At 48.3% G+C, this 14,818-nt stretch overlaps 1 protein-coding gene across 4 annotated transcripts in view; it reads left to right on the top strand.

Annotated features, from left to right (window-relative positions):
• Akap1 (A kinase (PRKA) anchor protein 1) overlaps positions 1-1,889 on the top strand; it is a 33,805-nt gene extending 31,916 nt beyond the window's left edge. For all 4 annotated transcript variants that reach the window (XR_879507.3, NR_104310.1, NM_001042541.1 and 1 more), the window contains 2 exons: positions 311-373; positions 852-1,889. Coding sequence is in view for 2 of the 4 variants with exons in the window: in NM_001042541.1 (NP_001036006.1) it covers positions 311-373; positions 852-926 (138 nt within the window). In the remaining 2 variants the exon portion in view is untranslated. The remainder of the gene's footprint in view (positions 1-310; positions 374-851) is intronic.
• The last annotated feature ends 12,929 nt before the right edge of the window (positions 1,890-14,818 follow it).

Below are 14,818 nucleotides of genomic sequence, written 5' to 3'. Positions count from 1 at the left end.
GGGTAGGACAGAAGGTTGGAAACCAGCCAGGGATTGTCAGTGGAGGCTCTTGCCTAGTGCAACTAAGTGTCCAGACTTCTTGAGATCTGACACTTAAAATTCTTCCTGTCCTATGGTCATGAGCCTGGAGTGGCCTGCAGTCGTGAAGAAGTGCATAAGGCAGGCCTGGCACACTCCTTGAATCGAGCACTCTGTAGGCTGAGAGAGGGAGATTTTGAGTTTGAAGCCTGTGTGTTACATAGAAAAACTTGTCTCACAAGTTTTAAGTGTGTACAGCCTAAGATGTTTTCTATGTCCCATGTCCCTCCAGGTGACAAGCTACAGTGCGACTGGCCTTCCTCTGATTCAGCTATGGAGTGTGGTTGGAGATGAAGTGAGTCTGCCCCCTTCGTCCCAGATCCTGACTGGGAACTAGTTCTGGCCACTGTTAGCATGATTGTGGACCAGTGCCACATCATGGTTGGGGGTGATGATATTAGTGTCATGTAATGGGTGGTGCCATGTAGTGTCATGAAGCTAGATGTGCTATTGAACATGTAACTTCTGGGACGGTCTCTCCCAACACAAAGTACCCTTAGTTCCAAGCGGGGGAGACCCCACTCTAGACCTTCCAGGACCTCTGTCCATTGTTCCTATCCTTACCATCAAGACTCGGTTTCTTCAGGATGTTAGAAGCCTGTGCCAGAGGGCACAACATTTGAGTAAGAACCCTGTTGTGGTTTTATGCGCCAGGTCTGCACCCATTCCCTGGCTGATGCCTGGAGACTTGGGTTGAAGGACCCACGCTGACTTGAGACCTAGCCCCTTGGGTGCCATGCAGAGTTCTCAGGAATTCTCTCTTTTTTTTCCAGGTGGTGTTGATAAACCGGTCGCTGGTGGAGCGAGGCCTTGCACAGTGGGTAGACAGCTACTATGCCAGCCTCTGACCTTGGCTCCTGAGTTGCTTCGGTCTTCTTTGCACTGTTGAGAGTGGGTTTGGCACCCAGGACAGAGTTTTAAGAGCAGAGTAACAAACACTGTTCTCACTGAGTCTTCTTTCCCCATTCTGTAGTCCTGTGGAGGAGGAGGGTCCTCCCAGGAGGACCTGTGTGTTCTTTCAAAGCCTTAGAGTGGCGCTACACCGGCCAGCTGGCTTAGCTGCAGGAAGGCCTCTTAGCCAGGCTATTCCCATTCCATCCGCTCCCTTCTCCCCACCCAAACCCCACACTGCAGCAGGCAGGCCAGGGCGGGTGTGGGGCTGGCTGAGAGGATCAATTTTAGAGTCTTTATTCAGGGAGTGAGACATGGACTAATTGGTATCGATTCCCTGGATAGCTCGCTTGGATGAATTGATGGTGTTTAGCAGTTTTTATATACTTCCTCCGGGTCTCTAGGAACTCAGACTTTTTTAAACATAGATGTAAATAAGGAACAGTTTGTCACACCTGACCCCAGTGAGTGGGGGGAAGGGCAGCTGTTATCTTGCCAAGCCTGGTTGTAATTTGTAACCATTTTCTATTTGTTCGAACTCTGTAAATAATATGTTTAAAGATGTAATATTTTGTACAAGACACACTGGAGAACAAAGGGAACTCAAAACTCTTCCACATTCTTCCCGAGGAAATCGACGACGTCCATCCGTCCCACAGAGTGGGACCGACCGCCCCTGCTGCTCCAGCCAGGGCCCCTGCGCTTCCTGTGCAGACAGGAAGCTGTGTGGGAGACTGTCATTTGGGAATTTGATTTTTTTTTTTCTGTACGAATTTAAAAAAAAAAGAAAAAAAAGAAACTTCATTGAATTACCTTGCAGTGGTGTTGACTCTTTTATAGACTGTCTTTAGCATTGTGCAATTTAAGAATAACTTAAGGATCTTGGACTTTACATAAATCTTGAATTGTATAAACTCTAACCTTGAGTCCATTTTTTCTTCAGTGGAGTGGTGACAAAGATTTGGGGCTGGGACTAAGGGTGGTTGAGAGTGGTGTGGCCAGCTGTGACTCTCCAAGGGCCATCATAAAAGAAAGAGAAGACCCAAAATCTTGGAAGACATTTTGGCCTGCTCTTCCCCCTGCCCCCACCAGGTGGCAACCCAGCTTACTCTGGCTCCTGCATTCAGAGAACACTGGGTGTGGTGTAGGGAGAGGATGTAGAAGGTAGAAGATAGAGACACAGGCCTCTTCAGGCCTGATGACACCAGAGTGCTTCCCTTGGGATGGGTTAGGTGTTGAGACAGGCTCCTCTGGCCAGAGCCGTAGGGTCTGGGGGAGGGTGTAGATTCTTGGTCTCTCAGATCTTAAGGTCTCATCCTCGGAGGGTGATCTCATGGGACATGGTTGGGAATTGGGGAGGAAAAGCAGGTTGGAGGGCCAACCATGAAGGCATGGAAGTAAAACAAAGGAGCAGGTGTTTGTAGTTTTCCAGGTAAGCTCATCTGAGACTCCTGTGAGTAGTGGCCATCAGAGGCATCTTAGCCTGAACCAGGCTGTGGAAGAAGAGATCCAGCCAACTGCTGGGGGTGGAATCCTGGGGTACTGGGCTTCGATGTGACAGTTTCTTCCAGTTCACTGCAGGCGTCAGCGTCCTTTGAGCTGTCAGAGACACAGGAGTGGCGGGTCATTGCAGAGCCTAGGTTCTAGGTCATTGCTACTGCAAGGACAGCTTTGGTTATACCAGGATCCGCATCCAGCTCCCGGGAACTGAAGCCACAGCCATCACAGGTGTAAGGTAAAGTCTGTAGGGTACTTCCCATCATAATCCACACGCTAGCGAGGCAGGAAGACTTCCTGGCTGAGCTACTTAGCAGAGCAGAGCCAAGCTGTAAAGCCCCCCTCCTCAGCCTAAGTGCTGTTAACTACTTTTTTTGTTTTTTAAGTTTATTTATTATAAATAAGTACACTGTAGCTGTCTTCAGACACACCAGAAGAGGGCATCAGGTCTCATTGCGGATGGTTGCGAGCCACCATGTGGTTGCTGGGAATTGAACCCAGGACCTCTGGCAGAGCAGTCAAGTGCTCTTAACCACTGAGCCATCTCTCCAGCTCTATTAACCACTTCTAAGTAGCAAGGAGCCACTTTGCTCACTGTACTGGCTAGTTTTGTGTCAACTTGACACAGCTGGAGTTATCACAGAGAAAGGAGCTTCAGTTGAGGACATGCCTCCATGAGATCCTACTGTAAGGCATTTTCTCAATTAGTGATCAAGAGGGAAAGGCCCCTTGTGGGTGGGACCATCCCTGGGCTGTAGTCTTGGGTTCTATAAGAGAGCAGGCTAAGCAAGCCAGGGGAGGCAAGCCAGTAAAGAACATCCCTCCGTGGCCTCTGCATCAGCTCCTGCTTCTTGACCTGCTTGAGTTCCAGTCCTGACTTCCTTTGGTGATGAACAGCAATGCGGAAGTGTAAGCTGAATAAACCCTTTCCTCCCCAACTTGCTTCTTGGCCATAATGTTTGTGCATGAATAGAAACCCTGACTAAGACACTCACCTGGGTTTATGTCCCCTGACAAGTGCCAGTACTTAAATGGTCAGCCAGGGAGATAGTTTTAGATCATAGGGGAACAAAGAGGGATACAGGGCCATCCATGGTTTTGCTTCTGTGAGAGACTTAAGTAAAACATGAATCAAGCAAGGAGACATTTATGTTTGAGCCAAAGGATGAATCTTTTCATGTAGGATGGCGTAGAAGGAAAACTCGACTCCATTGGCAGGTTTTGGGTAGTCTGGTGAAATACAGTAGATATGCAACCTGATGGGGGGGTTCAATTTCCTGTACCCACATGGAAGCTCACAGGGGACCTGATGCCCTCACACAGACTTACAGGTAGGCAAAACAGAAATGTACATACAACAGCAATTCATATAAAAAAAATAGAACCTGACTCATCATTGTGGCAGTTTTCCAAAAGTCAAAATTAAAAAGAAAAAAAATTAGAAAAAAAAAAAAGATTTACTTACTGTGTTCTGCCTGCATGTACACCTGTGTGCCAGAAGAGGGCATCAGACCTCATAGATGGTTGTGAGCACCATGTGGTTGCTGGGAATTGAAGTGAGGACCTCTAGAAGCAGTTGGTGCTCTCAACCTCTGAACCATCTCTCCAGCCCCCAAAGAAGAAAAAAAATCAATATTGTTCAATTAAAGCATATAAGAGAAACATTAATGAGGAAGTCCACAGTTGGATATCTGGTGTGGACTTTCTGGAGTAGACCCCAGAAAGCAACTGGCTTGTGGCTCCTGTCTTGGACAGCAACACTGGACCACCCACCAGTGCCAGCAGCACCCTTACACAGACCGTTTCTTACTGCAAACACTATAGATCGACCAGGTGTTACCATACAAGCAGCACTTGGGAGGCAGAGGCAGGAGGAATGAGGCCAGCCTGGGCTGTGTATGGTGGTAATGTGTCAAAAACAAGATTGCAGAATGGGATATGGCTCTTTAGACCAGGTAAAGACATTAGCTGTGCAGGCCTGATGACCCGAGTTCAATGCCCAGTTCAAAATCCACAGTGAGGGCTGGTGAGATGGCTCAGTGGGTAAGAGCACCCGACTGCTCTTCCGAAGGTCCGGAGTTCAAATCCCAGCAACCACATGGTGGCTCACAACCATCTCTAACAAGATCTGACTCCCTTTTCTGGAGTGTCTGAAGACAGTGACAGTGTACTTACAGATAATAAATAAATAAATAAATAAATCTTAAAAAGATAATCCACAGTGAACGTAGAAAAAGGAAGACAGTGACAGTGTACTTACAGATAATAAATAAATAAATAAATAAATCTTAAAAAAATAATCCACAGTGAACGTAGAAAAACCGCTTCGCAAAGTCGTCCTCTGACCTCTGCATGCATGCAGGTCAGCATGTGCGCCCATGTTGGACATAGGTGTAGTAGTTTAAAAGCATGTTTGCGGGAAGTGTTTTTAAAAGTGTCTCTGTGTGAGGTTTTTGCCATGTAGACTAAGCTGGCGTCAAACTTCAATCCTGTCTCTGATTCCTGGGTGCTAGAAATTCAGGCTTCTGAATTGTGACATAAAACCAGTCAACATTATAAAATGCATTTTGATCCAACTGTCTGCCATCTTCACTGCACACCCATGTCTCACACAGCGCCCCTGCGCTTTTCGTTTTGACATAATCTTCCCTTTGGACTGTCTGATTTGTTGCTGTTATGATCAGGACATGTGAAGCCCTTAAGTGTGAGAAGTGTGTTGTCCTGACCTGACAGGCACCATTATTTTGGCTGGGTATCTCTGGTTAATTGGGTGTGGCCTTTGCCAACAATCCTGTCTACTCCACAATCAAAGTGTGACCTTCAGCCCTGTTGGACTTAAGGTTCCTCCTGATTGTGAGGTAAGGGTGCTACATGTCAAGGGGCTGCAGTTACGAGGGCGGGCTGCTTTCCTTCATCCTCTGCCCAGTGTCAGCCATGTTTCAGAGTGAAGACGTACCCAGGAGCTTTAGCTAATCCTGGATGGAGGTATGGGTGAGGTAGAATTGTCACAAGCCACCAGGATGAGGTTTGTGTGTCAACTGTGACCTGCTCAGTGATGCTGCTTTAGGCCCCTGTCTTAGCCAGTGTCTTATAGGTGTGAAGAGACACTGTGACCTCTTACAAAGGAAGACCTTTCACTGGGGCCGGCTTACAGCTCAGAGGTTTAAGTCCATTGTCGTCATGGCAAGCAGCATGGTGGCACACACGGACATGGGGCTGGAGACATTGCTGAGAGTCTCACATCTGGATCGGCAGGCAGCAGGAAGACCCAGAGCCACCGGGGCTCAGCTTGGGCAGCTGAAACTCCAAAACCCTCTTCCAGCGAGGCACACTTCTTCCGACAAGGCCACATCTAATCCCTATCAAGTAGCAACACTTCCTAATAACCAAGCATTCTCGGGGGCCCTTCCCATTCAAACCACCACAGCCCCAATCTTTACTCTGAAATCAGCACTCTGGCCCCAGGGCCACCTGTGCGCCATATTCTGCCTGACTGGGTACAAGTCCTTTGCTCTCTGTCCTTTGCTCTCTGTCCCTATAACCCTCGATTTGTAAATAAATAGAAAAACAAGAGGTGGCAAGTGTGAGCATGAGGGCCCAGGTGTGGGTCCTCAGATCCCACAAAAAGCTCAATGTTGTAGCGTGCCGGGGAGGGGAGGAGGAGACAGAAGAGAATCGCCAGAAAGCTCCAGGGGCAGCTAGCCTGGTGCGGCAGTGTGCAAACCTACCCGTCTCGGGGCAGAAGATGAAGACCAACACTTGAAGTTGTTCACGTGTGCTCCTGCTTTTGTGAACGCATACATGAACGTGGCTTTATGTCGTGAAGGCGCACATCATACGATAGCTAGATGTTTTTAAGTGAAGGTGGATTTCAATAGGCTTGCCAGGTTTGATTTGGGGGTAATCTGGCAAACGGGGGCCAACTGAAGATTCCTCTTAAGGAGGTCGACTTGTATCTTTACAAAGAAAATCTCTGAGATCTTGGCTTGCTTGTTTAGAGAAGCAGGCCCAGCTGACATCTGGTGGAGACAGACGGCATTGGAGAAACCCCCGGTGCTCTGGGCAAGGATGGCTGATACTTCCTCCCTGAGCTGGGATGGAGTTCTTGTCTTTCTCCGGGCTTCCTGGCAGGATGACAGGGAAGGCGTTGTGACTGCTCCTGTGGGTTTCTGCACCAAGTGCCTGCATGAGTATGCCAAACCTGCTAAGGGCTACAAAGCTGAGACAGGTCCAGAGCCTTCAGGAAGTACTCTGTGGAAGTGTGCCGATGAGTCTATAACAGATGGCACATGCCTAAGGGGGGGCCTTCCCCACTTTTCTATGGGGTCCTGGAACCTCTTGGGAGGGAGCGACTAGGCTCACAATAGGCTGAACCTGGCCTTGAACCTGTGTCTTCTGGTATCCACGCTCCCTGCTCTCTCTGGGTGCTTGGGAGCCTAAATTCCCGAGTAACTTGGGCCACATAAGCACAAGCCACTGCACCTGGATATTGATCTTCATTTTAATCACTCGGAGTCTGTTCCTTTGTTCATCAAAGGTTGAGGTCCTTCCCAGGGCTTCGATGGTCCACACTGGTTGTGTATTAACACTTAACTTGAAATCGGCCAAATTGAGCAGACTTAACTGGTCTGAGATGAAGTTATTCACTAAGAGATGATTAAACATTATTACCATTTGGGGGCTGGAGAGCTTGTTTAGCCGTAAAGAATGCTGCTCTTTTGGAGGACTAGAGTCAGGTTCTTAGCATCTACGCTGGGCAGCTAACAACTGCCTGTAACCCCAAACTACAGAAGGGTTGATGCTTCTGGCCCCTGTGGCTACTCACATGCACATATACATACAGACACACAGAATAAAAAATCCGTATTTTAAAAGATTAGTATTTGGGGGTGTGCATGTGCTACATACATAGCTCAGTAAAGTTACTGCTTGTACAAGTGTGAGAATCTCGACCTCAGAATCCACATAAAAAAATCAGTGGTTAAGATCATGTGCTCTTGGAGAGGCCCTGGGTTCAGTTCCCAGTGCTCACATCGGGTGGCTCTTAGCCACCTGGAAGTCAGTTCCAGGGGATCTGACGTCTCTGGCCCCGGAGGACACAGCACTCATATGCACTATTACCTTTAGGATATTACCTCCCCATTGTTACCTTTAGATCATAATAAGTGCAAGGGAGTCTGGAGAGTAGAATGTGATGCCTTCTCAAATATGCACATATCCCAGATGACCTTCAAAAGGTGAGCATAGGATGGATCTTGGGTCCCAGAGTTCCCCTGTGCCCTGTTCAGTCTAGTTTAGTTTCCAATATCAGATCTCATGTAGCCTATGCTGCTGGCTTTGAGTTCCCCATGTCAGTGGTGATCTTGGACTTCTGATCTTTCCATCTTCACAAGTGCTCAGAGCACAGCCATTTACCACCATGCCCAGCTACACAGGGCCACGGGCCAAATTTAGGTCTTCTTCCATGGTAGGCAAGTTCTCTACTAACCAAACCACATTCCTGGCTCCTCCTTTGCCACAAAAGTGATCATTTATGTAGATGGGTATTTTATTTTGCCTGCGAGCATAATCTGTGTATCTCGTGCCTGCCTGGTGCTTGAAGAAGTCAGAAGAGGGAGTCAGGACCCCTGGAACTGGGTTCCAGATGCTTGGCAGCTGCCATGTACGTTCTGGGAACTCAAACCTGGACCCCTTGGGAGAACGGCCAGTGATGCTTTGAACCACTGTGGCACCTCTGCAGCCCCGCCCCTTTGATGTTTAACGGGAGGCTAATGAGCATGCATTGTCACGAGTCTGAGTATGGCTCAGATTGTTTCTGTTGGATAGTGCTAGGTAGGGAACAGGGTTCTGAGGTCACCGCCCTGCAGGCTGTCTCACAGTAGAGGCTCAAGCGTTTGCTACAATTTATTTATAATGCTTGCAAGTGGCTGGGCCCAGGCCCACTGAACCAGAGATTCTTAAGAATGGGACTTTGAAACCTACATTTTTTTTTCAATCCTGGGGTGGGGCAAATACAGGCCTTCACGCGTGTTCTATCGCTAGGCTACATCGCCAGCCCTTTTTACATTTTTATTTTGAGACAGTTTTCCAAGCTGGCCTTAAACTCAAGCCATAGTCCAGGTAGCTGAGGCAGGCCTTGAACTTGTGACCCTGTCTTTTCCTTTTTCTCTGAGTTTTAAAATAGAAGAATAACCGTAAACAGCTTTCTTCTTCCCTTCCTTCTCTTCCTTCTCCATCATCCCTCTTTTTTTTTTTTTTTTTTTTTTTTTTTTTTTGAGACAAGGTTTTTCTGTGTATCCTGGAACTTGCTCTGTAGACCAGGCTAGCCTCAAACTCACAGAGGTCCACCTGCCTCTGCTCCCCTGGTGCTGGAATTAAAGTTGTCCGTCAGCACCCCCTGGTTGACTTTGAGCTTTCAACCTTCCCATTTCGATCTCCCAACTGCCAGGCTGGGATTACAGGTGTGACCACTATATCCAGTTCAGGTCATGCTGGAGAGAGAACCTAGGGTTCCGAGTGTGCTCTGATAAGTTCTCCCCAACAGCCACGTCCTCAGGGTTGTCCAGTTACTTCTAAAGTGGTGTGCTTCCCCCTGGGTTGAGACAACATGGAATCCTTGGGTCCTGGTTTGGGGTTAGAGCTAATTATTGTGTGATCTGGGTGATGGCCTGCTGTCTGCCATGTGTGCAGTGTTGTGCCTTAGGTCAGATGTATCTGGGGGACAGTTATCAAAATCAGGGTGTGCAGTTTCGTTTCAAAACACCCAGTTTCCTGTTTCATTTCATCCATATTCGGCAGGGCATAGTTTGTAATGGTCTTATTCAGAGGGTGGAAAGAGAGCATTTAAACAGTAAAAGGCCCACCTTAAGAAGTAGAGTCGTAAAAGAGAATGGTTTTTGAAGTGTTTAAAGGAGTGGAATGAAGTCTTGTGCACTCCACAGGGCAGACTGCTGCTATTGTGGTCTATGTCCACTAGATGGCACCACAGCACAAGCTACTACGGGTATCCCCTCCCTTTGCCTCATCCCAGAAAACAGGTTCTCCAAGCACTTGTCTCAGTATTAAACTTAACAGGAATGCAAATCCCCAGCTCATACCCGAGACTTACTGACCGAGAACCGTGTAGCACTTTGTCCACGTAGTTTAGATGCAGACTTAAGTTTGAGAGCCACTGTCCTAGAATCAACCTTGGGGTAGCTTGGGAAGATACCTGTAGTACGCCAAAAGCGCTTGCTGGGGAGGGAATGAGGAGGTGCGTGGGGGGCGGGGCGGGGTGAGGAGGGGAGGGAGGGTGGAAGACAGTCAATGGTGCAGGTATATTTAGTGCCAAGGAGCTGCTCCAAAATCAGAGAGCTGATATGGACTAGGGGGCAAGACTGGATTTCTCCCAAGTCGGGGAAGTAGAGGAGAGAAAAGAGGGCTCTTCAAAGAGATCCCCTCCCTTAGGGCGCCAGATCATGGGCTAGGAGCTGAATCATAGGCTGAGTTCTCTGCCGGGAGCCCCAGGGCAGCTGTGTCCTCATTGTGGCTGTTCATCTCAGCCTGTTCTGAAATTTCACCAACCTACTACTGTGTTAATGGATTGAAATCTTGCAACCCTCCCAAGACGACCCAGGAAAATGGATGCTAAGAATCAAAAAGAAGCTTGAGACGGGGTGGGAAAATCACTAGTGAATTAAAACCTTATTTTTGTCTTTTCGATCCTATCTGTACCCTCAGGGAAGGCCAGTGCAGAATGAATTCATCTCTCTCTCTCTTTTTTTTTTTTTACACAAAAATTCCTTTTGCAGGTCGCAGCTGAGGCTTCACAGGGGCGACATACCATGCAAATATGTATTTTTTTTTCAGTTATGATGTATACAGTTTTTAGTTTGATTTATTTTTGGTGTCAGAAACAAAATGGAAGTTAGCTCTTTAAAAATGAGTGTGGCTGGCTGAATAAATAAATAATATGCTCTTGGCCAGTACCTGCCAGTACCTCCTTAATTGCCCATTGATTCTTTAATTCTCTGCCTTTCACCATCTACGAAATTAAGAGGCCACAGAGCATGGAGATGTCTTTTGCCAAACAACTAAAAGAATCAGAGGTTTTCGAAGGTCTGGTTCTTCCTGGGGGGCTTTTACCTAGCATTGAGGGGCACAAGTTACCCAAGGATGGAAGCCTGGTGTCCTGCTTGGACCCTTCCCAGGCTTCTGTACCGTCACTTGGCTTTCCAGCCACAAACATGTACTGTGTCCACTCTGGCGGGCCACCAGTGGCAGCAGGGACCCGGTTGTCCCTCCTCGTGGTCTCTGGAGGTTGGGTGGTCTGTCATGGTCTCTCTCCAGCAAACGCTGCCGTTCAGAGTGTTCACACTCCTCCGATAGCCCCAACCACGGGTCCTGGGAGCTGGCTGCCTCCTTTCTGCCAGGGGAGATGTTCCAGGAAGCTCTCCTTTATCCCATTTCTGGAACCACCAACCAATCTCCCCTCCCTCGGAAGTCTCCTGGCATCTATCTAGCCTCCTCTTCTCCCTTTCCTTCCCGTCAAGGCACAGAGGCCTGTGTTCTCATCGCAGGCTGTCTCCTAGGACCCTTCTCCAGGGTGCACTCTTCCTCAGGATGCTACCCTGCAACGCCTTCCTCCAGGGCATGGCTCTGAGCATTCACACCCCTCTGTAAGCTGCTACACCGGGTGGGGTAAGGACAGGTCGTGCCAGCTGCTTCTCTGTAGAAGTCTCTTAAATGGGTCTGCTTCCATGGTCTAGGGTGGGGCCCTCTCTGTTTCTCTGGGTTCATAGGACTCGTCATTTCTTCCACCCTGGAGACACAATGCCAGTTGCCTCTGCCTTTCTCCTATCCTGGAGTCTCCATGAATGCGTACTTGGTTACTGTTGGTGTCCCCATGAGAACGTCTACTCTGGGCTGGGAGCCCAGGCAAGGATACCCCGCCGGGAGCAGGGGGACCTTGCCTTTTGCCTCTGGACCCCTCAGCGGCCCCTCCTCTCTGTTCTCGTGCTCCTCTCTATCTGCATCTTCCTTGAATTAGAATTCTCACTCTTCCACTTATCAAGTCAGCATCGCGCGCCTGCCTGTCTCCGCCACTGTCAACATCCGCGCTCCCAAGTCTCCAGCAGCCTGAGCTCAGGGCCGCCCCTCTCTCTCTGGCAATTACGATTCCTTCCCTGGCTCACGTCGGAAGTCTTTGTTCTTCTCCCTGAACATTCAAGTTAATTTCTACTGACTGTTTATTCAGCCTTTGTACTGGCTGGCTTGCTACTTAGTCAGGAAACGAGGCCCTCCGAGGCAAAAGCACGGGGATGCGTGGGGACTCAGAGCAACAGTTTAGGACAGGAAGTAAGACACTTCAGAGGAGGAGGGCGCTAGACAGGAATTCCCAGGGCCATGGGACCAGGACTGGGATCATGATCTTAGGGAGGGGAGTGGGAAGGGAAGCAGAGGAGGGGAGAGGAGGGGAGGGGACAGGGAAGGAGATCAGGGGAAGGGTGGGGGTGAGGAAGGGAAGCAGGGGAGGGGACAAGAGAGTTAGCCTCAACTCAGGCCCTGCTTTTCATGGTGGTGGGGGCGGGGGGGGGGAGAAGTGTGCATGTAAATACACTTGCAGACAGGTGCACTCCACTTACTTAGAGACCTGCTGTGTGGGAGACCAAAGACAACGAAACCAAACAGCATTAGCAGTCCTGGCTTGCCTTCCATGTTAGCCTTTTGTTCTATCAAGCATTTGAGAGTTTAGGAGGGGGGCTTAGGCCTGCAAAACACCCCTGCGCTGGAGGGACAAAAGAAGGGATCCCGTAGGGAGGGGCAGCGAGGAGGGAGGAGAAAGGAAGGGGAGTAGAAGATGGGTGATGGGTAAGGAGAGACCACTGGACCGAGGAGAAGGTCCTGTGCAGGTGCTGGCTGGTGGGAGCAGCCTCAAGCCTAGTGGTTTTTAGTTAGTTTTTGTTGTTGTTGTTAAGAGACATTGTTGCTAAATTTCCCAGACTGTTCTCAAACAAAGAATCTCCTGCTTCAGTCTTCCTGAGTAGATGGTATTATAGGTGCTTTCAGTGAGCCTGGCGGCAATCTCTGTCTCTCTGTCTCTGTCCCTCTCTCTCTGAATAACCGATATTGATAGATATATGTGATAAAGACGAGATAGATAGATATAATATAAATATATAAATAGAGATGATATAGTTGTAATATAGCTATAGCTATAATAGATATAGATATAGTTATAATAGATATAGGCAGAGATGTAGATGTAGATACAGGTAGGTATGGTCCTACTATTTAGGCCTGGCTAGGCTAGAACTTGCTATGTAGATCAGAATGGTGAACTTGTCCTCCTGCTTCTGATTCCTGACTACTGGAGTGTGCCACCATGCCTGGCAGCAATCTCTTTAAAATCCAGTGGAAGGTGTTTGCAGCCTTGGCTGACCTTGAACTTTTAATCTTCCTGCCTCAACCTCTGGAGTACTGGGACTCCAGGTGTGTACCACCAAAGGCCCTGGGCTCTGATCCCAGCCCGGCAAAAGTGAACAGATGGATGGGTGTTGTCTTAGGGTGACCATTGCTGTGGTGACACGCCCTGGCCAGAAGCAACCTGGGGAGCAAAGGGCTTTTTGGCTCGTGCTTTCAGATGGCTGCTCATCACTGGAAGAGATCAGGACAGGAGCTCAAGCAGGCCAGGAACCTGGAGACAGGGGCTGATGTGGATGCCATGGAGGAGGGCTGCTTACTGGCTTGCTGCCCATGGCTTACTCAGCCTGCTTTCTTACAGACCCCAGGACCACCAGCCTGGGGATGGCACCGCCCACAATGGGCTGAACCCACCCTCCATCAATCATTAATTAAGGAAATGTCCTACAGGCTTGCCTATATCTCAGTCTTATGGAAGCATTTTCTCTTTCTCTCTCTACTCTCTCTCTCTCTCTCTCCAGGGTTTCTCTGTGTAGCCCTGGCTGTCCTGGAACTCACTCTGTAGACCAGGCTGGCCTTGAACTCAGAAATTTGCCTGCCTCTGCCTCCGAAGTGCTGGGATTAAAGGCGTGCACCACCTTGCCCGGCATGGAAGCATTTTCTTAAACGAAGTTCTTCCTCTCAGATGACTCGTAACTTTTGTCAAGTTGACATAAATCCATCTAGCACAGTAAATAAACTTTTTAACTTTATGTTTATTTAGACAATTATTTTACTTTTCTTTTATTTATGTATACTATGTTGACGAGCCTAGTCTTGAATTACTAGAAATCCACCTGTTTCTGCCTCCACAATGCTAGGATTAAAGGTTTTTGCTACCATACCCAGTGAATACATTTATTTTAAAAAGTATAATGAGGGGGCTGGTGAGATGGCTCAGCAGGCAAAAGCACCTGACTGCTCTTCCAAAGGTCCTGAGTTCAAATCCCAACAACCACATGGTGGCTCACAACCATCCCTAATGAGATCTGACTCCCTCTTCTGGTGTGTCTGAAGACAGCTAGTGTACTTACATATAATAAATAAATAAATCTTAAAAAAAAAAGTGGGGGCTGGTGAGATGGCTCAGTGGGTAAGAGCACCCGACTACTCTTCCGAAGGTCAGGAGTTCAAATCCCAGCAACCACATGGTGGCTCACAACCATCCGTAACAAGATCTGACTCCCTCTTCTGGAGTGTCTGAAGACAGCTACAGTATACTTACATATAATAAATAAATAAATCTTTAAAAAAAAAAGTATAATGAATCCCTTTTTTCTTCCAAGAAATCTTCCCAAACTCCGTTATGAAAAACAGACAAGGTAACTATTTTGTTTGTGTTAAGTTTACATGCCTGGACTAAGAGTATAGCTCAGAGGTAGAGCACTCGCCTAACGCGCATGAGGTTTGACCTCAGCCCACAGCAAATAAAAGTAAGTTAAGAATAAAACAAATTTGTATGTTGATGTGTATGGGAATTTACCTACTAGGTGGAGATTATTGAGGCAGATGAAAACATACAATGGATTAAATGTGACGTGATGGCCTGCGTTGGATCTGAGAACACGAAGACCCTCAGCGGGAAAGCTGTGAAATCTGAGGAATGAGGGAGTTAGTTCCTGTCTCAGCATTGCCCACTCGCCCGCCCGCCCAACCCACCATTGGCTCTCAGCCCTGAGGGCTGTGCTGTGCCTACGGTCAGTGGCGACTCAGGAGGAAACTATGCCGGGGAAGCTCACTCAGAAGCTGCCACTCTTCTGTAAATAGAAATCACTCCCAAGAAAAGCTTTCTCTCCAAGTCTTTATGACATCCATGAATAGATTTCACCAACGGACAAAGAAAGCTCCAAGGGTCCGGCTCCGGATGGCAGGGAGTTCCTTCAACCAACAAATTACTGCTACCTCTTGCCTT

Source organism: Mus musculus, chromosome 11, assembly GCF_000001635.26.
Source record: "Mus musculus strain C57BL/6J chromosome 11, GRCm38.p6 C57BL/6J".
In the NCBI taxonomy this organism is placed as follows: Eukaryota; Metazoa; Chordata; class Mammalia; order Rodentia; family Muridae; genus Mus; species Mus musculus.
This window is presented reverse-complemented; position numbering and strand designations above follow the sequence as displayed.